This window comes from Boleophthalmus pectinirostris, unplaced genomic scaffold (genome assembly GCF_026225935.1).
Source record: "Boleophthalmus pectinirostris isolate CB_2022bp ecotype Guang Dong unplaced genomic scaffold, ASM2622593v1 HiC_scaffold_9, whole genome shotgun sequence".
Classification (NCBI taxonomy): domain Eukaryota; kingdom Metazoa; phylum Chordata; class Actinopteri; order Gobiiformes; family Gobiidae; genus Boleophthalmus; species Boleophthalmus pectinirostris.
This window is the reverse complement of record NW_026571541.1, coordinates 6296212-6319176: the sequence shown is the minus strand read 5'-3', so window position 1 is coordinate 6319176 and position 22965 is coordinate 6296212. Positions and strand designations below refer to the sequence as shown.

Genomic DNA, 22965 nt, shown 5'->3' with positions numbered 1-22965 from the left:
GATAGCACACAGCACTTTCAACATATTTGCACATGAGAAAAGAAACTGCACACAATTGGTTTAAAAAATATATTTATTGTCTTTCCTTTTTACCACTTTTTAATCCTCATCAAACTCAAACTTTATTTATAAAGCACTTTTCATACAAAAATGTAACACAAAGTGCTTTACAGAGATTAAAAACAATCCCACATGGGACAGACCCGACAGCTACAGCCGACTCCCGCTCCTGATGCAGAGGCTCCTACAGAGGAAACACTGGATAACCTAAAAATAAGCCTAAAATAAATAAATATAATTAAAATGTGTACAGTAGAAACAAGTAAAAAAAAATATGATATTTCATTCAAAAGCTAAACTAAAAAGGTGGGTCTTGAGCCTACTCTTAAAAACATGAACATTCTCTGCAGCCCTGAGGTCCTCCGGCTGCAGTTCCATAGACGGGGGCCGTAGTATTGGAAAGACGCCTCTCTGTGAGTGTGTGTCCTGACTTTGGGAATGACCAGGTGCCTGCTGCCGGAGGAGCACAGGGTCCGCGAGGGTTCATAGGGTAAAAGCAGTTCTGAGGCCCAAGACCATTAAGACATTTAAAAACCAGTAAGAGATCCTGAAACTCACAGGGAGCCAATGCAGTGATTTTAAACCTGGTGTAATGTGTAATCCTGAGGCACAGTAGCACTTTCATTGGAAGCTACTGGTTCCTGGAGGAAAAGGAGACAATTAACCAATTACATTTTAAATTGAATTAGTGCAATATATGGTGCAATATCTGTTTTTGGAATGTTTTAAGAGTTGATGTGTTTAGTAGTGTATTTTAATGAATGGTGTGGATCTGCTTTTACTTACCTCCTTTTTTATCTTCTGTCCCGGTCTTAAAAGAGTCCCCCGGAAACGAGCTCCCTCTTTTAAGGTTCCGGGCAGGGCCGTGTATATTATTTTGTACTGGGGTTTTAGGTTTGGTGTTTTATTGGTTTATGGATTTTCAAATTTAATTGGTGTAATGGTTTTAGGGTTTTTATGTATATAGTTGGTGATTTTAATAGTTATCTGGTTTTGGGTTGTTTTATGGCGGTTTAGATTATGATTTTAAGCTAATGATCATTTTACCATCCCTATCTTAGTTATAGTAGTTTTATCCAATCAGTAAGACCAGCATAAAAGGCGCCTCAAAACATCAGTCTGTGTTCTACTGCTGGAGAGGAAAATACTGCCTGCCTCCATTTTGCACCCTGCACTTTTTTTTTTGCACTTGCACTTTTTGTAACTATTGGAAAACAAAAAGTAAACCGTGGAACACTGCTTCCTGTCTGTGTCTGGATTATTTAACCTTACTCACTGAACCCCAACCTGCTTTACGGTCAACCTACGTCACATACTCCTAACTGTTATTATTTTTTTGTATATAGTTTGGGTTAAGATGCCCCCCACTTGTATATATATCTCCCATTCATGTGCAACACCCCCCTCTCCACGCATATACTGTATATACCCCACCCCTCTACACCTGTAGTCCAAAACATTATGCTAATAAATTTCACATTGGGAGTGTTGAAGCAGTGTGCGTACCTTTTATTATTTCTGTTTTATCTAATCTTGTTGGTTCTGCACCTGCACTTGTCTGATGTCTGTGCATTCTTTTTTCTTTTGGATTCTTCTATCAAACAGGAAACACTCCATTCCATGTTGTGTGATGTCAAGCGGTGATATAGGAAGTGCTCCACTGTGTTTTTAAACTTCACACACCTTCACTAGAATCATTTGGATCATATCAGCTGTGGAATTGCCACCCTCTACTGATCAAAAGGTAAAAAGTAGCTGTTAACGTATAACAAAATGAAACAAATAGCTTCCCATACAGTTCAATTCACCCACAAATGCGATGATGTGAAAGAAATTCAGTGTCCCGAGATAACAAAGGACTCTTCTACTGCACATTATAAACTTAATATCCACAATAAATGCAACACAACTTGTATATTTCCCTGTACAGTCCAGGAAACCTATGGAGAGACTGGGATTCTATCCGAAGCATTAATAAAAAAAAGTGTGCCATTATTCAGAGCCTCCAGCATCATCCATCTTGGCCGTGTTTCCCGTGTGTGTGTGCGTGTTCGACCAGATCAATACAAAATGGCACTGTTGATTAAAGCACTTAAAGGAACAGCAACAGATCAATACTGAATCTGCAGCAGTTTACGGTCACATTATTCCTCCACACACTGTACCATCACCGGAGCTGCCTGTTAAAACAACAGTGAAGGTGGAAATGATATTGAACTAATTGCAATATAAAGAAATCAAATCTATAACTGTGTAAGGTATGAATTTCAATGAGTGAATCTGAGTTTTAGACTTCAACTTTAGAGCATCTTTATTGATCCACAAGTCCACAAGGGGAGTTATTTGGACACAGTAGCTCACACATCACAATATACTATAATAACAAAGAGCAACAATATAAATGGTAATAATACATTCAAAATAAGCAGCAAAAATATCAAGAGACTGCGGTCAAATCACACAAAATTCTATAAATGTACATTGTAAAATCTAATAAATTAATGTTATTTGGAAAAAACTAGGACACTGAAAGGAAACTGCCTTCAAAAATCGGACTAAAGTCGAGTGTGAATCTAAAGTTGATCTTACAAGTAATTCCTCAGTAGTCTGATTCAGCAGCCGGTTTCAGTTCATGGAAATCGTCTGACCTAGCAGCATTAGAATTCATTCACTCAAAGAGTGGGTGGTTTTTTTATTTAACCAATCGCTGTTGTTTAGTTGTGACGTATGTAATGCACCAAATCCCGTAGGAAGAAGGACAATAACGTCTTTCCCCTTGATAAAATTCACCAAACATTCTCTTTGCTCCAGTTTTAAATCCTCAATCCCAGGAATCCTTGCCAACACAGAATGTCTGTCTTCGTCTACATCCATCTCGACCGCTTTGTTTATTGTTGTGTTGTACCACAAAAGACACCCAGACAGACGCTTGAGTTTGACGTCATGGCTTCACAGCTCTTCACTGATTGGCCAGTGCGCGGTCTACAACTTCAGGGGTTCTTGCAAACCGTCTAGTGTATTCCGACTCCTGTGCTGCCAGCCTGATTAATTCCTCAGTGTAGTGTACAGTAAATTCCTCTTTCATCTAACTAGGCACAGCAAGTTAAGTTAACTTTAGTTTTCATTTATAGAACTCATGTTGTGGAGCTGTGCCAACGAATCAGTCATTTCCAACAGAGCTGATCATATGTACAAACTACGGCACTTTCTCACGCCTGGCGAAACCAAACCTGCACCCATAATGTGGACTGATGAGTGTCTGGAGAGAGTGTGATGTTCTGGAGTGAATGAATTGAATGATGATGACTTTAAGATGCTGAGAGAACTTGGTGTGAATGATAATACAGAATTGTTCTGATGCTCCAGTCATTATAAAGACATTCTTTTTAAATGTTTGATTTTATGAACAATAATATCAACTTTCCCAGAGACGACAGGTGGAAATGAGCACTGATGCTATAACCTGATACAATGCATCTATTTTGTTAAGGGTAATGTAGATTGTGCATTAGGACTGGGTATCATTAAGAAGTTGCCGATACAATACATTCCTCGATACATAGGCCACAAAATGATACATATCTCAAGACAGTGAGCTGATATATTTCAAATCGATTCGATATGTTTCAATAAAAAAATAAAGGCTAAATTATGGCTATGATACCAAAAGTGTTAAACCACTTCTTGTGCAAAGTTCATATCAAACACAAACATTTTTATCCTCAAAACAGTAAAAATTTCAAATGTTTTGCATAAATGATTTTCCTTCAAAAAAACAAGAAACAAAACTGTAGCATTGTAACAAAATTATTTTGTAAAATATACCCAAAAATTCTCTTGGCGATATATCGATACAGCAGCCACGATATTGATACTGACTCATCACATTAAACAATATATCAGTATTTCAATATTTTTGCACAGCCCTATTTGCACTGTTCCTGCCTCATTAAATAAATAAATAAAACTAAACTAAACCAAACAGTTCCTCATATCTGAAATATGTAGTTACCTTTACTTTAATAGTAAGTTCATCTTACTTGGTAAAACCATGGAAACCGACTGCCTTGAACTGAGCAAGTAAATGTTATTTCTATACATAAGTGAGAGAAAAAACAGGTTCTATTCTACAATAACGACATTTAGATCTGTATCAGCTACAAGGATTTGAATATTTATTAGTCTTTGAGGAAAAACAAGCAAAAAATTTTGTTCAGTTTAAATTCAAACGCACATGCAACATGTGCAACAATAAAATAACAAAGCTTAATCATTTCATGTCAACTCAACCAAGGCTCTCGCACTTAGGACTCAAAAAATGAAATAAAAAGAAAAAAAACAGGCAATAGTTTTAAAAATATTCAGAATTTTTTCATGAAAACGACCACTGGCAAGTTGGCTATTTTAATTAATAAACACAGATCATGTAAATATAGTGATAATGTGCGTCCTAACCAGAAGTTAACCCACTCTAACACCTCTTTTCAAGGAAAACCTAAAACTACTAACTAAAGTCAGTTAAAATATAGAACATAAATTGCTCAACTTAACTTCTGGCCATTGGTTATATTATGACAAAACAAACACACCCACAAATCTGAATGAATAGATAGAGTTGCTGTAATTACATTTTGGATGATTTCTGGCACAGTAGACCAGCCCCTTTTTACTGCAGCATCAAAACTTCATCAGCAAAATGTTGTGGTGTAAAATAATTAGCTAAAGTCCTTCCCTATCTCACCTCACCATCAGTACAATACCTAATCAGATAACTAGAATAATCAGATAACCAAGTAATTGGATTTCATTTTTGGTGCTTGTTTACTTGCACAAAAGAAATCTATCAGTTAATCAGTGGATGGAAAGGTCACATGTGCTGCCTATATGTGAAAGAAATCAGATGTGTCTGTTTAAATGACATTACAGTAATCCAATAACTCCAGAAATCAAATAATGATCAGATTTCCGGTGTGCACGTCCACAGAGTCAGTAGCTGTGTTTACAGTGTTAGAATATAAATGGACCAACATGGATTCAAACACATTCTCGAACTTGAAAGTTGTACAGGCTACTATTGATACTTTGCGGTGACATCACACTGGGAGTGTAATTCATGTATGTTTATGGTGGAAGGTTCAGCACTTACTATGGTGACACAATGTGAACATTAGAAAACAACATATTTTCAGGAGGCTGCGATCATGGTACTGTTGAAGTGTGTGATCTTCAACACACTCAGCATCACACCTCTAGAGAATGTCGATTATACCAGTGGCAGTATCAATTGCACTTGTCTTTGGACACTTCAGATTTCTTATCTACTGTATTTTTCAGACTATAAATTGCTCTGGAGTATAAGTCGCACCAGCCAAAAAATGCGTAATGAAGAAGAAAAACATATATAAGTTGCACCGGACTATAATGCTATGTAAACAACAGAATAGAACAAGTTTAACAAACTCTCCATCTCACTCCAAATCACTAAATCCATTGAATTCTTCATCCTTGGTGTCACTTCTGAGTAACTCCAGACCTCCGGAGGTAAACAAAGCGCCACTTCCTCTTCTGTGTAGCTGTCATCAGACTCAGCATCAGTTCCAGTTAAAATTATTTTAGCCTTTCTGAACGACAGGATGGTTTCGGTGTCACTGAAGTCCAGGCTTTGTCAATCCATCCAGTGACTTTCAGGAAAGTTTCATGGTGCATCCTTCCGGTGTCACAAGTTTCTCACTCACTCCAAATGTTCTTTCTTTTGCTCGATTATCGTTTTCAGCTGCAGATTTTGCTACCTGCAGCTTGTAATCTATAAAATATGATTTTCTTTTGGAGGCATTTGTGTTCAGTCTTCTCAGTGTCTTTATACAGTTGTTTGAATGTTAAATTTTCAGTCGTACAGAAGTAATGGTGCGATTGACTGACATGATAAAGACAGGACAGAGGCTCTTTCTGCAGGAGACATGCGCAGTAGAGTGAAGTGACAGTGGTACAGGAGGAACAGGAGCAGCAGATACTCACACACAAGACTAGAGCCTCTTGCGACTGTCAGTGTGAAAATTTTTATTTATAAGTCGCAACACCACCCAAACCATGAAAAAAGTATGACTTATAGTCTGAAAAATACAGTAGATAAGAAATCTGAAGTGTCCAAAGACAAGTGCAATTGATACTGCCACTGGTATAATCGACATTCTCTAGAGGTGTGATGCTGAGTGTGTTGAAGATCACACACTTCAACAGTACCATGATCGCAGCCTCCTGAAAATATGTTGTTTAAATTAATTGAATTTTTTGGCAGTGTTTCCTAATGTTTGCATTGTGTCACCATAGTAACTGCTGAACATTCCATCATAAACATACATGAATTACAGCCCACATACATGCATATCTTGCGTGTGTGTCAGTCAGTCTCAGGGCAGCTATGGCACCCGAGCTGAAATCTGAGAATGAAATTGTAGAATGAATTACTTCCTCATAAATGACAATGTTTTAAGGTGGAAATAAGAATTGAGTAACTGGTATAATAGTTTCCATTTAGCTTTGAGACGACTGCATCACAATGGATCAGAGCCAGACTCTTGTGTCACTGAAAACTTGGGGGAAGGCTGCCCTTAAGAGCAACGCTACATCATCTGTTAGGATGGAGGAGAAGCCTCAGAATGACAGGGCAGTTTGTCCCTCCTGACTCTCCGTACTCTGCTGGAGTGATGAGCAGTGGTGGCTGATGGGAAATGACTGCTCAGCGTTTATTAATGCGAGCCGAGGCTCACAAACCATCGGTCATCCAGTGAGATACGAGACACTTTGACAAACAACAACATCTACTGCATTCATTTGGGCCTGACCTCGGTGAGGGTCAGTGCAGAGAGCCACTGTGAATCTACAGGAGAGACCAGAGCTGGAGGGAGGTAACACAGAAAAAGCCTATGATGCATTTCAAGGTTCTATATTATACAAAATTGATTCTTGTGAGCCTTAAGACATGTTTTAATGCTGTTATAATGCTGAATTGTGTTTTGTTTAACACCTATAGCTTTTAACTATGCTTTTTACTATACTATCAGTAGAGAGTGGAGATCTGAAATCATGTAAATGATCCTACTGAAGGTGAATGGAGTAGTAGACGATAGTTATTAGGTTCTTTTATCAGACCAAGAGAGAGCAGTCCAAACTGTCAGATATGAAAACAAACTCTTGGTCTGAAAAAAGAACCTAATAACATAAGTTATCGGAAGACAGGGTTAAAAAAAAAAGGATAGGTAGTGATTGGAATTACACATGTCCATAAACCATCATCTGTGGTCAAACACATGGCTCTATTAGACTAGCATCCACACATTGCTGACAGCAGAGGGAGCTCCAACACCTAAATATCTCATCGGAAACTAAGGTGCAGTTTATAAAGTTTTCCAAAGTTCCAAAGTTTTTTCCAAATGCAGGCACAAAATCTAAAACACCAATTCAAGGGTCACCAAACTTTATTCTATGGAGGCCACATTATGGCTCCTGACTGTGATGGGGGCCGGGGTCGAGTAGGCCTTATAACAGAATTGTTTGACCCTGATGACGCAGATTATATTTTTGAAAACCGTCACACTTTCTTTACATACCAGACAAACTGCACGCTCCTTACACTGAACAAAAAATAATGAGTCATCGACTCAACGCTCTCTGTCAAGTTTTCGTACTTTAACACAAGTCATTTCACTGTCTTTAACTGCACCACAGAACTCTGCACATGCTCCACTGTTTAAACTCAAGCTTGTCAGGTGACAAAACATTTGGTGGCAAATTCGGATACAAATGTAAATATGTCATATAATTGTATATAATATACTGTATATACTTTTTTTTTTTTTTTTTTTTTTGAAAAAAATCAACAAAATATAAAATGCAGATGTGTTATTATTTGCCAAAAAGTAATAAAAAAAAGAATAGGCCATGACAACTTTTGAGGATTGCCTCATAGGGCCAGTTCAAGTGGTGGAGGGCAGAGGGGCTGGGGGCTGGTCAAAGGGACTTGGTGGGCTGGAGTCGGCCTGCGGGCCATAGTTTGACCCCTGCACTAATCCAAAGTGTCCAAAACAGGGCAAAGATATTTACAACGAGGAACGTATATTAGTCTAGTATAAAACTATATAAGTTAAAGCCTACAAATCTTAAAATCTTAGTAGAACTCAGGTGTCCTTTATTATTTTGTTGTAGTTATTATAAAAAGTATATTTTTTTAAATTATTTTTGGTCAAGAATTATTATTATAAAAAAAGATCAACAAAAATTATAGTTTATAATTCCTGGAAGTGTATATAAAATCCTTGGTTGTGACCCTGTGGTCTGTATGAGTAAGTCTTGTACATTTAAAGGCATATTTGAGCGTAACGTGAGCGCTGTTGTATTACTGTCTCCCTGCAGTGTGACACAAATCTGATTTCAGGGACATTAGGTTGAACAAAACCAGACCGAACGCCCCTCTGACGCCTTCAACACAGAAACTGAACCAGCGCTTTGTTCTGGAGGACGTCCGAGGAAAACCTGAGTCCCCTAACACCCACACCCCATAATCAGAGTGGGCCGAGGATGTCCGCTTGGTTCAGATATTTTACATTTGATATTAGAACTCAAGTGAAACCGACGCTGGAGGCTGAATTCTTTAAAAGGCCTATTATTACACTATTTTCTGACTATGTTATGTTATTTTCTTATCACAAACAAAACTGGTGATGTGTTTTGATTCATTCACACATGTTTAACACACAAACCCTTCCACTCTGTGATGTCATGTGGTAATACAAGTGCTCCACTGTGTTTTTAAACTCTATACACCTTCACCAGAATCTTTTGGATCTTTCAGCTCTGGAAATACCAATCTCTATTGATCTAAAGTTAAAAGGAACTTGAAAAGTACCTCTTCATGACATCACAAGGTGGAACAGAGCATTTGGAACTTGACAGACTAATAATAAGAGTTCCGCAAACATATGAACGAAACAAAACACAACTCCAGGTCTGTTTTTGAGGAGGTAACAACATTATAACATGACTTAAAGGAAGGGGACTGGAGGAGTGGGACATCAATCTTCGAACCAGGCAAGACAAATATCGGAGCCAGCCCAACAGCGACGGGACCACACCCCACCAATCAGGTGCCAGGTACCACACAGCATATGCAGATATGGAAGGCACAAGCCGTAAAACAAAGCGCGAGCACCAGACGAGGCGGAGCCAGGCTGCGAGCCGTAACAGCTGCTCAGACATAAATCCTTCAAATCGACTCAGACATTTACATCGTTAATCTGGCGTTACATTTGTTTTGCTTCGGGTGTTTTGTGGAGTGGGTAAGACTGTTTTTAGTGGCAGGATAACTATGACCATTGACATGCACTAGTCTAGCACCAGTGACCTCTGCAAATACAAAGACTGGATGGAATATTTCAAAAAAGTGTCTCCACACGTCTCCAACACTCTGGCTCACTAGGAAATGAGGCCCTATGTCCAAAATCCAGACTGTCCCTTTAAATCTCACAAGAGTCCATTATGCATAAAATAAGACCTTTAATATCTCATGACAAAAGCCAAATGTATCTTCTTTCTTGTACTCAGAATATTCCTTCTTTCTGGTCCTCTTGTTTTGGAGAATAGAAAGTCTGGTCCCACACTGACACCTGCTGATCACCTGAGCTCACTGGAGACTCACCTGAGAAGCACACAGTCTAAACCCAGTATTTCACAAAATGCATCGAATCATCTGTACAAAACTGAAACAAAGAAACAAGAATTGCAATCCAGACACAGTGGTTAGTGTAAAGATTACTGTTATTTCTTCAATAGTACAATAGAAAAAATATCAAAACATGCATCTTCATTAATACTGTTATTCTGTATGACATTGAAAAGAAGCATGCATTTAAAATAACCTGCTTTACATGTTCTACACGTCTCTCAGATACATGTGTAAGTATTTGAATTTACAATTGTTGTATAGTAATAGTTGTATATTAGTTATCTCACTATATTAAAGAATAATTCAAGTCCTTGTTTGGATTTCCAAGATGTATTAATTGATTGATAAAAAGGGGAATAGATAAAAAAGGGCCCTTTTTACGCTATTTTTTGGTGTGTTATAACACTTATAATACTTTTCCTCATCACAAACAGAAATGGAGTTGTGTTTTGTTTCTTTCACACATGTTTAACACAAACTCTGCATATTTAGGTAGAGTTCTTCTCTCAAACATAAAACACACCGTTCCACCTTGTCATGTCATGTGGTAACATAAGAAATAAACTCCATACACCTTCACTAGAATCATTTGGATGTTTTCTGTCCTGGATTTGCCACCTCTACTAAACTAAAGGTAAAACTTGCTGTTGTAACTGTTAACTACCACTACATGACATCACAAGGTAGAACAGCAAATCTGGATTTTAGGAGATTTGGACAGACTAATAGTTTACATCAGGGGAGTCAAACTCAAATTCACAGAGGCCAAAATTAAAAACTGCGACTAAGTCATCTGCCAAACTAAATATTTGTTAAAAAATGTGTGCATGTTTTCTTTTTTTTTTGAGATATGTAATGTTAAACCTTTTCTTATTAAGAAAAATGTTTAATAATAGTTTTGCTTAAACACTGAATCCAGAACAAGCATAATATAAAATAATAACACATTTAAAATAAATACTGTCTCTATAGCAGGTGTCTCCATCCTTTTTCCTCCAGTGAGCTACTTTTACAAAGCGAAAATGCCAGAGAGCTACTGGAAATTGAGCATATATAAGAGCCACGCCACACCTTAAATGAAGTACAGTTACATGCCTATAAAACGTAAACCATTATCCTTTCATTAGTGTTATTTCACATTTATGTATTAAGGAAAAGCCCCTTGAGGTGAGTCAGTGCACAAATCAGGCATCAAAATGATATATGTACAAAAGTAAAAGGCATTTAATTAATCAAATGTTACTTATTCAGCACAATACATGTCATTCAGAAATCCCTTGGTGAGCTACTAGGAAGGGGTTGGAGAGTTACCAGTAGCTCCCGAGCGACAGGTTAGAGACCCCTGCTCTATAGTCTATCTGTATCCGGTGAGCCAGCTCTAATACATGTTTGATATGATCTCACGGGCCAAATAGAATTATATCATGGGATAATTTTTGATTTTGACATTTCTGGTTTTCATAAACGTGTGAATGAAACAAAACACAACTCCATGTAGGTTTATGAGGAGCTAACAACAATAAGTCAATTTTGCGTAATATAGGAGCTTTAATTAAATAAATAAATAAATAAAAATACATAAATAAATAAAAATACACACCATTTAAATACTTGAGGGATTAATTAAACATGAATTTCCATTTTAAAAGTTTTAACTTCAATTTGCAACAATAATAAAGGAGTTTGGCTGGTCAAGCTAATGCAAGAAAAAAATATTACAAAGTTTCTCTGCCGGGGACACTGACTTCAGCATTTACAAAATAGAAATACTGACTCTTAATAAATAAATGATGTCACCTTTTTGCATGTTAAGACTGAAATTCAACAATCCACATAAACATATGATAATTACATATAAAAGATGGCAAATATTTAAAGATTATAAGCACTGTAAACATTAAAACTCCCAATGTACACTGTAAGTTGTGTCTGTTGAACAATATGAAAGTAAACAATGTAGAATAATAATAATAATAATAATACAAAAAACCATCGTCTGTTATGCTGCTGTATTGGTTTGCTGTATTTCTCCGACTTCCTGTTGACCTTCAGAGTGGGTGGAGTCTGTGAAGGGGGCGGAGTCAGGTGACAGGGTGGGGTCCAGGTCTTTACTGTTTAAATGAGTTAAGTCTGTTAGAATCGCACACGGGGACTCGGATGAAAGGGTGGGGTCAGGGTTGTGGGCGGAGTCATTTGTGAAAGGGGTGGAGTCTATCACCGCCTTATCCGTTTCAGTGGAGTTAGGTAAAGGGGCGGGGTCAGGATTACCAGAGGACACCTGATTGGCTGGGTCGGATAAAAGGGCGGGGCCGTCTTGATGGACGGACATCGATTTCACCTCTGACTTGTCAATATCCGGATCGTGGCTCGTCTGATTGGTCGGATCTGTCGAATGGGCAGGACCAATTTGATTGACAGGTTCGGACCTTGTTTCCCGTTGCGACTGCTCAATTTCAGAAGCGTCAGGCAAAGGGGAGGGGTCAGAAGAGCCAATCCCCACCTGATTGGTCACATCTGTCAAAGGGGCGGGGCCTGTTTGATTGACAGCCTCGGGCCTCGCTTCCGGTCGATCCCGTGACTGCTCGGTTTCAACTTCGACCCAACCGGAACACCTCCTCCTCGCCTCCGTAGCCACGCCCTGCCTCTCCCGGCGCAGACTCGTATTCGCTGAAGCCCGCCTGCTCCCTCTACTCTGACTGGTTAATGACTTCCTGAGAGCTCTTCCCTGATTGGCTGTTTCTCGGTAGTGCTTCTGAAGCACGAACGCCGCCAGATCCGAATGGGAGGAGGTGCTGTCAATCATCCTGCGACCCAGAGCGAGCGGTCGTACGGGGAGCGCCAACCGTAAACGAAGCCAAAAACGTGACCGTGGCGATTCGGATCTCTTCCCCCTCCACGTTACCATAGCGCTGGCTGCTTTGCGGATTTGGGCGACCTCAACGCAGGGGAGTTTGCTAACAGAACGGTAACCCACGGTAACGATGTTTGCTTTCTGTGCGTGCTCCAGGTACAAGCCCAAGCGACACTCAAATAAACTGAAGCTTTTCTCCGCCAAAAACTCCGGACTGAGGACGAAAAGAAGGCGTCGACTTCTCTGCATCGACCGGAGCACACACTCGGATAAATCTGCATTGGAGATAAAAGATAAAAGCAAAACAATGAATAAATACCAACATTAATAAACATTATATATACTTTTTGCAAGGTACTATATATGCTATAATTATTTGTACTACAGTTGTGGTAGAAGTTGTCCTATAACCCTAAGACTGGTGGTTTGAATCCTGTTTGAGCCTTAGATTACTATTGTGCCATTGGGCCAAACACTTAAAGGTCCGATACTACCCTAAATTCAGCGTTGTGAGTTTTAAGCCATGTTAAAATGTTGTTACCACATTCAAAACAGACCTGGAGTTGTGTTTTGTTTCATTCACGTTTGAGTAATCCTTCATTATTAGTAGTTCTACATAAGAGGTGCCTAAATTTCTTTCCTCCACGAGCCAACATGAATACCTATCAGTGGCCTGAGAGTCAAACCTATTAATAATTTTTATGTATAAATGTGATATTTATCAATAAAATGTCTTTAATTATTGATCTTTTTAGAGGGATAGTTCAATTTCTTGATAGTGATTTCTGCACAAAATTGAACTAAAATAGTCATCTCAGCTGGAGGTCTGCGAGGACAGAATTTTCAGTCCCGCTCCCGCCCACACCCGCATTGTGCAGTCCCACTCTCGCCTGCAAAGAATCGGAATTTTCATTCCCACTTCCACCTGTATCTACGATATTTTACCCTGCTCCTGCCCGCAAATCCTGCAAAATGGGGACGTTCGCTTTCTTATGCTCTATCAAACATGGAGAACTGGAAAGGAATTGTCCAAAATGTGCGCGAGATAAGATTACGTTTGCAAATATAGGCTGCTTTAAATGTTTTTATTAATGCTAAATAAAATATCCAGCACAAGTGATGTATCATAGGCATGCATTAATCATTTGTATATTTAACTTTACACTCATATTTAATTTGTGGGACTGCAGTTCATCATCCCACCCACCTGCCAAAGAGCTTTCAAAATGTGTCCCGCACCTCACTGTTTTGCGTTGGGTTCCATGGGTGCAGGGCTCTAATCTTTGCCTAATCTCTAATCTGGCATTGGGGACCCCTAATCTACACCATCGAGATGAGGAATTCTAGGGCAGAAATGATCCAAATGATTCTAGTGAAGGTGTATGGAGTACAAAAACATACTGGAGCACTGTATTAAAACATGACACCACAAGGTGGAACCGTGTGTTCTGTTTGAGAAGAACTCATCCTAAATATTTCTGTTTTGTGCATTAAATATACAACAAAACACAACTCCAGGTCTGTTTGTGATGAGGAAATATTATAACACAGACTAGAAAACAGTGTAATATTCTCCTTTAATAATTTGTTGTTAATAGCGTTAAGTCTGATCTAAATACTAGCACATCTGTAATAGTAGTACCACTAGTGACTGTAGTAGTAATAGTAACGTAACAATCTATATGTTTACCAGCAGATGTTACCAAAAAAACAATTATGTCTGTTCTGGTGGTTATAAGACAATAGAAGTAAAATTACAATGACTTTAAAGGACAATATTTTACCCTTGTGAGTAATGGAAGGTTGAAATGGTGGCCGTACCTGATGTCATGGATGAGGAGATGACATGGAGCTGAAATGATTTTAAATATGAATTAAACATTTTATTGACAAAGTGTTCAAGTGATTCTCCCAAGTATTTGTGCAGTACAAACATTTAAACATACATAACATTAAAGATCCAATATTACACAAAATAGACTCTTGTGAGCTTTAAGTTGTGTTATAATGTTGTTTTCTCCTCAAAAACAGACTTGGAGTTGTGTTTTGTTTCATTCACGTTTGAGTAATCATTTATTATTAGTCTGTCTACATCTTCAAATCTTAAAATGCTCCGTTCCACCTTGTGATGTCATTAGGCAGTATTTTTCAAGTTGATGGCCACGCTTTACTTTTTGTTTTCACAGAGACTGGCAATTCCACGGTTCCCAAATGATTCGAGTGAAAGTGTATAGAGTTTAAAAACACATTGAAGCACTTCCTATATCACCAGATGACATCACAAGGTGGAAACAGAGCAGAACTCAGCCTAAATATGCAGGGTTTGTGCGTTAAACATTTACATACAACTCCAGGTCTGTTTGTGATGAGGAAACAACATTATAACATAGATAAAAACAAGATCATTTGGACTATTAAAAATACAAAGTAAATTATAACATGAGAACTGGCAGAAATACAAAGTGCCTGAAAACTTTTAGCATTACAGTGATAAAAAGGTCTCATTTGCAGTGTCTGGGACAGTGAATACATCTGAATAAAATACACTGAATAATGTCACAATACTATCTTTATGCATACTGTGAATTAGCTCTGAATTATCATTGGCCACAATATGAAAAGCAAATACTCTTTCCAAAGCTTAAAGTGCAGTGATTTAAAGATAATGATACAGAAATAGCTAGAATACACACATAATTACATACATTTTAGCATACAAACGACACTTAATCCACAAAAGAAGAAACACCCTGGTGAGGACTGTTCACCTGTTATGAATTGTTAAAAATTTAAAGGGACAGTTCAGAATTTTGGACATAGGGCTTCATTTCCTAGTGAGCCAGAGTGTTGGAGACATGTGGAGACACTTTTTAAAATATTCCATCCAGTCCTTGTATTTGCAGAGGTCGCTGGTGCTAGGCTAGTGCATGTCAATGGCCATAGTTTTCCTGCCACTAAAAACAGTCTTATCCACTCCATAAAACTCCCGAAGAAAAACTTTTATTACACCAGACTGTCAATGTGAATTTCTGTGTTGATAGAATAATTTTAGAAGTAAAACCAACCTTGAATTTGAAGGATTTATGTCTGAGCCGCAGCAGTGAGTTATACTTCCTGATAGAAAGCTTGGCAGGAGTGGCCTGACATATGAGAAAATAGTCCCTCTACATGTGAAGATTCATGTGATGCAAGGTTAGTTTAATTCCAAACATTATTCTAACAGAGTCATTTACATGGACAGTCTGGTGTAATAATAGATTTGTTTCAGGTGTTTTGTGGAGTGGGTAAGACTGTTTTTAGTGGCAGGATAACTATGACCATTGACATGCACTAGCCTAGCACCAGTGACCTCTGCAAATACAAGGACTGGATGGAATTTTTTTAAAAGTGTCTCCACACGTCTCCAACACTTTGGCTCACTAGGAAAATGAGGCCCTATGTCCAAAATTCCGAACTGTCCCTTTAAGTATACACTACTGGTCAAAAGTTTTAGAGCACCCCAATTTTTCCAGTTATTTATTGCAATTCAAGTTGTGCAAATCCAATGAAATTGACCTCAGGAAAAAAGAACAAGATGGTAAAGCTTGAAAACATGGAGTGTCCAGCACAGTGTCCAGATTTAAACCCCATCGAGCTGGTTTTGGGATGAACTGGACAGAAGAGTGAAAGCCAAGAAACCTACAAGTGCCACATATTTATAGGAACTTCTGCAAGAGACTTGGGAAGAACTTTCCGAACAATATTTAATTTCTATTGTAGAAAGAACGAGCCACAAGTGTGTTCAGCTGTTATATCTGCCAAAGATGGACACGTTCATGAATTAAAAGTTTAGAATACGTTTTGGTCAACAGTAAAAAAATGGAAAAAGTGTGAAGTTCTAAAACTTTTGACTGGTAGTGTATAAGTATGTCTGAAACCACTTTTAGCTCCTATATTACAACAAATGAGCTTTAAATTGTGTTATAATGTTGTTACCTCATCAAAAACAGACCTGGAGTCGTGTTTTGTTTCATTCACACATATCTGAGTAACTATTTATTATTAGTCTGTACATCTCCAATGCTCAAAATGTTCTGTACCACCTGGTGATGTGATGTAGTGGTACTTTTTACCTTTAGTTCAGTAGAGAGGGGTGAATGTAGAGAAGAACTCAGCTAAAGTATGCAGGGTTTGTGCGTTAAACATGTGAATGAAACAAAACACATCTCCAGGTCTGTTTGTGATGAGGAAACAACATTATAACATAATAGATCAGAAAATAATGTAATATGTGCCCTTTAAAATCTCATTATTAGAGTTTATGGTAAAATTACAACCCAACTTATGTTATGAATTCAGAGATTTTCAAATCTCTCTGCTAACAGGGAGCATAAAATAACACAAATACATTCAGTAACAGCAAATATCCCTTATAAAATGAAAATACCACAGGTTTGTATAAAGTAAAACTGAAAAGGTATAAAAGTGTCTCAAACAGTAGAGCATATTAAAATTGAGGGATTGAGGTGCAAAATGTATACACTGCATGGTCCCAGTCTCGTGTTAGTGTGGGTTATAAAACACACTCAAGTTTACACGTTTAAAGGTCCTATATTACTTGTGAGCTTAACGCCATCTTATAATGCTGTTACCTCAAAAACAGACCTGGAGTTGTGTTTTGTTTCATTCACACATGCTGGAATCATCATTATTCGTCTGTCTACATCTCCAAAATGCTCTGTTCAACCTTGTGATGTCATGAAGTGGTAGTTTTCAAGTTAACAGCTACCGTAAAGATTGGCAATTCCTGGGTGGAAATGATCCAAATGATTCTAGCGAAGGCATACAGAGTTCAAAAACACACCAAAGCACTTCCTGTATTACCACATGACATCACAAGGTGGATCAGACCATTTTGTGTTTAAGACAAAACTGAGCCTAAATGTGCAGGGTTTGTGCGTTAAACATGTGTGAATGGAACGAAACACAACTCGATATGTTTTTGATGAGGAAACATTATAACATAGATCTAAAAATAGCGTAATATGGGCCCTTTAAAAAGTAAATAGTTTTTGATAAAATGGGCTTTGCAGTAGGTAGGATTAAATTTAATGCAAATCTTGTGCAAATGATTAAGAGAAAATTATGGATACCGTCCAACTTGGTAAAAGCTTGGAGGCAAAAAATATTTATGTACATATATATTTTCTGTTGTGTTTAAAAGGTGCACTGTGTAACTCTTCTTGAGGGGGTACGCAACCTGTTTTGTCTCCATGGAGATATTAACACATTGTCCACAGTATGGCATTAAACGGGAGCAACCAGCAGCTCTCCACCCCATTCCACCCCACCTAATGCCTCCGCTCAATTTCATTTCTCTTCAGTGACTAGGTCAGGAATCAGAATACACTAGACGGTTTGCAAGAACCCTGGAAGTTGTAGATCGCGAACCGGCCATACATTCTGTGTTGGCAACGATTCACGAGATCAAGGATTTAAAGCCGGAACAAAGAGAATGTTTGGTGAATTTTATCAAGGGGAAAGACGTTATTGTCCTTCTTCCTACAGAATTTGGGAAAAGCTTAATATACCAGTTAGCCCCGTTAGCGGCGCTTTACATACGTCACAACCAAATAGTAGTGATTGGTTAAATTAAAAAAAGTACCCGCCTACTGTCGAGTGAATAAACTCTATTGCTGCGAGATGAATCAGGCTACTTCCAAGCAGCTCGCCAAGGAATTTCTGAATCATATGTATTGTGCTGAATAAGTTAAGTTAGATTTAATTAAATGCCTATTAAATGTTTGTCTTTGTGCACTAATAAATCGATAATAATTGTGTAAATGTTTTATAGGTATCTATAATAGGAATAAATAAAAATCTAACTGTTCCCGATGTAAGACTCTTATATTTACTCAATTTCTTGTGACCAAAACTAAAATGAGTAGCTCTCTGGTATCTTCGTTTTGTAAAGGAGCTCACCAGAGGAAAAATGTTGGAGACACCTGCATTAAACTAATCTCTCTTGAATTTATTCAATTACAGGTGTCATTTATTGCTCAAAAATATCTAAAAAAAAAAAAAAAAAGTTCAGTCACCTCTCCAGAAATCTAACTTATAATTTGGCTTGCAAGTCTCCATGGAGATTCATAGGTTTATGGTTTATACTGTGGAATATTCAAGGCACATCTCCACCCGAAATGTCACACAGTGCACCTTTAAAGCCCGGTGATAACTCAGTCTTTGGGCTTTTGACTGTCTGAAACATCCATTAGTTATTATTATTATTAGACTCTTCATTACTATATTTAATGATTTGTGGAGATGGTCCATGTCTGAAGATTGAAATTATTGTGAAATCAAGGGACTTTTAAACAGGGTCCACCAATATAAGTACTTGAAATATCTGGCCGGCCAAAGTTTGTTGTTATGGCCAATATCATTCTGAGCATTTTAGCATATACCTTGTTTGAAAAAAAAAGGACTCCCCACAATTCAGTTCTTTGCAGACAAAACAAACACACATACTTGAATGCTTTAAGGAGCTGTACCTGATTTTACCTTAAAATGTGAAAAACAGACCTAGTTCATTTGAAGCACTCCGAAGTTATTCCTCACTTTACTTGAGCTTATACGGTCAGAGCAAAGTTTTACTATCACGGGAATACTAAAAACAACTAGGATGTTAATGGGGAATCAGAATTACTCGTCCTGATTTGCAGACGGTAAAATGTTTTGAATTAGATGCAGACTGCATACAGCAGTCACATTTTGAGCCTAAAGGCCGCCACACATTATGGGATTTTTTGGTCTCAAACTATTATTAAACGTGTGACAAAAAGTGCACAAAACAGACATGAGGAGAATGAGACTTAAAATCTCCGATCTCAAAGACTACAATGGGATATGTCTGTGGACCATAAGCTAAGAGTTGTGAGCGCCATCGTGTCAGCTGTTTCCCGTCTACTGAAAAACGACTCGCTTTAAGACTCTTTAAGTATTGAAAAGATCAGAGCACTGCACTTCTAGTTTAGATACAAGTCAAAACTGAGCTATTATTATTTGTGAAATGTGGAGCAGTACTTCAGATTAGGGATGGGCATTCAATTAAATTTTCTTAATCGATCATCGGGAGAATTAACGATCGATTATAGATTAATCATTAACGTTTTTATATTAAAATGATCATCATTATTATTACTATCTGCACTACTAATCTGCAATGTAAACCGTAACCACTCTAGAGCCACATCAATCCATTTGACATTATAATGTGTTTAATGCAGATTTGTGCAACTCTCACTGAAACAAAACTTAAAACCGCATGGCTAATTTACATAAATTAAGTGAAGAAAAAAAACAGTTCTTGTGTGCTGATGCGGCACGACTCAGTGGAATACAGGTTAGTGTGATCATATTTGCTTTTGTCAAACCCAGGACACCGTACGGGGGGTGGGAGGTGGGGACTCGTCATCGACATTGCGCTTCTCTCACCTGGCAAATATTTTTCCAACTGGACACCGAAACATATGTGCTGCTTTGTACACTGTGCACATGGACTCACACTTGTCCTAACCAGAATGGAAAGCGTGGGATTTCTTGTACAAGTCATCCTTAAGTACGCATTTGCGCTTCGGTACGTTGCAGACTGACCAACTGTGTCTGCTCGCTCCTTCTGAGTGCAGAGAGCTACATGTCCGGACCCCTGTTTGGTCACACTACGCACAACAACCTACATTCGGTTTGTCGATTAAAATGAACGTAATCGATGAAATTCTTAATGATCAATTATCGATTAATCAACTACTCATGCCCATCCCTACTTCAGATACAAGATTTTTAAAGCATAAAAGATTGGAGATAAAGTCCACAGGATAGTAGAGTCACTATCACTAATCTGCAGCTTCACCTCGATCTGTGCACTGTGTGGATGTAAAGACACACGTGAGGAACTACTCTCACCTTTTTACTTTTAAAGAACGCTTCAAACTGGATTAACAGTGCAGTTTTGTGGACTGGATGTCATGGTTTACAGAGGACAATTTCTATAGATAATGTGGATGATATGCTGCAGTTTAAATTTACCACTTTACGAGGGGTGAGGAATAAAGTCTTCTCGTTATTTTCACTATTTCCTGAGTTTGGAAGTTGCTGCCCCTGATGCTCCATTTTTTTGGCCATTACTGTAGTGTTGCTGATGTTTGGTGGTTAAGATCAGACAGAGCAGCTCAGAGTCACACTGACACCACACACAAGGAACACAACAGCTTCAAAATCAAACACAAAGACAACGTTGGGTCACGGGGAGAAGCAAATCACAGCCAAAATCAGGCAATTTCTCCTGTAGTGTGCGGCGGCTTTAAGATCTGCATTCAGGATACATCTGTACTGCGGCAAAACAGAAAATCAGGTACAGCCCCTTTAATGGTCCTATATTAGACATAATTGATTCTTGTGAGATTTAAACCATGTTCGAACATTGTTACCTCCTCAACGTACCCGGAGTTGTGTTATGTGTGAGAAATCCTTTATTATTGTTGTAGTTTTCAAGTTGACAGCTACGTTTTACCTCTATTTCTGTAGAGATTGGAAATTCCAGAGCTGAAATTATCCAAATGATTTCTGTTTAAAAGAGGAGCTCAGCCTAAATATACAGGGTCTGTGTGTTGAATATGTAAAAATGTAAACAAAACACAACTCCAGGTCTGTTTTTGACAAGGAAACAACATTATAACATAGATCAGAAATAGGATAATATGGTCCCTTTAAGTTTGCGCTACTCCATTAGTAAGCTACTCGAGCACCTACTGGCACCATTTCCACTGTTCCATCTTAAATTGGCTGCATATATTAAAAGGCATGTGTGCGTATGTTTTGGTCTTTAAAAAGTCCATATATGTACAGAGTAGAGTTTCAAATAGTGAGTCTTTTCTGAAATGGTACTCTCATGGGTTTCTTTGGCAACATTTTGAAGACTTTTTCTCATTCAAAGATGTCATTAATCACTATAAAACAATCAAAATTTCTCATCAATCTGAAACTCATGAACACTAGAATAGTGGACATCACGCTGCGTAGTTGTACACAGTCTCAGGGCTCTTGGTTGTCTGGGAGATGAGTCCAGTTTGGGAGCTGGTGCTGTTTTGACTGCTCATCCTCATCAGATCTTTCCCGCCCTCCATCCCCACGCTCTTCCTCTGCAAAGGCAACTCCACCCTGAGCCTCTTCCAGAACCGCGACGTGAGATCTTTGGACTTCTCCCCCTGCCAACGGACCAGCGCCAACGCCACCCTGGCCCTCCTCAGCTCCTTCACCCACACCTGTCTCTTTAAGGGCCGGTACTGCACCAGGATGACCCGCAGGTGCCCCCCCAGAGCCATGCCGTCGATGCCTGCCTTGAGCTCCAGCAGCGCCTGGGACCCCTGCGAGGCGTAACCGGGGCTGATGACCACCAGGAGGCGCCGACTGCGTGCAACGAAACCCAGAGTCTCGTCTGTGATGGCTGCGGGAGAGAGGGATGAGTGATGGAGAATGGAGGGTTTAAAGATGGACTGGACTCAAAAACTTGAAAGAATTTACAAAACTAATAATTATTCTTTGTCTCTAAATGCCACAAAGCTGGATTGTGAACATGGTGCATTGTGTAACTTTTTTAGTGGAGTGACGATCAAATGCTTTTCTCCATGGAGATGTTATTGCTTTGTCTGGAATGTTTCACAGTATGTCATTAAACCTTTCTATCTTCATGAAGACCAAACCAGACCAAGTTACAGGTCAGGTCTGTGGAGCGGCGACCCTGCTCACAGTCAGAATGCCTGTTTTTGTTTTTTTGGGGGGGCGGCACAACACCTGTAATTGAATAAATGTAAGGTAGAGCTGTTTAATGTCATACTGTGGAACATCCCAGGCAGAGGGCTGATGTACAATTTGTTCTTTTGAATTTCAATTAAGAACAAAAAGCAATAAAATGGGAAAACAGTTTGTTATTTCATTATTCCGTTTTAGTGTCAAGCAAAAAAACAGATTTCGACCTCTATTTCCAATATTGAATTTAAAGTTTATTTCAAATAACACCACTCATCAAACAGTCTTTGTGCCTATTTTAATCTTGATATTTTATTCTCTTGTTTATTTGCCCCGGATGTTATGCTGCTAGAAGGACTTACCTGAAAAATTGCTGCAATTTTGTGGACAAACATGTTGTCGCGTTTACTTACGTGTCTTAAAAAGTAATTGTTGAACTCCATGACGAGAAGCAAGTAGCAGCGATAAACTTTGCTCAGTTGACACCACAGAACTATAATAAAAATAGTTTTATTATAGATCCATGGTTGAGAAGCAGAACTTCCGGAGCAAA

General features: G+C 38.5%; 2 protein-coding genes across 3 annotated transcripts in view; both read right to left on the bottom strand.

Moving 5' to 3' along the window:
• Nucleotides 1-9975: 9975 nt before the first annotated feature.
• On the bottom strand, nucleotides 9976-15490 carry LOC129412646 (uncharacterized). The gene is made up of 2 exons (XM_055166778.1): nucleotides 14451-15490; nucleotides 9976-12904 (listed from the first exon to the last, which is right to left on the bottom strand). Exons 1-2 carry the CDS (start codon nucleotides 14563-14565, stop codon nucleotides 11778-11780), a joined length of 1242 nt encoding a protein of 413 aa, XP_055022753.1. The 5' UTR covers nucleotides 14566-15490; the 3' UTR covers nucleotides 9976-11777.
• A 558-nt stretch (nucleotides 15491-16048) lies between these two features.
• The window catches only part of LOC110162875 (interleukin-1 receptor accessory protein), a 67831-nt gene continuing 60914 nt past the window's right edge, over nucleotides 16049-22965 (bottom strand). For both annotated transcript variants that reach the window (XM_055166776.1, XM_055166777.1), the window contains exon 12: nucleotides 16049-22110. In XM_055166776.1, the coding sequence (XP_055022751.1) occupies nucleotides 21674-22110 (437 nt within the window). In that variant the 3' untranslated portion in view covers nucleotides 16049-21673. The remainder of the gene's footprint in view (nucleotides 22111-22965) is intronic.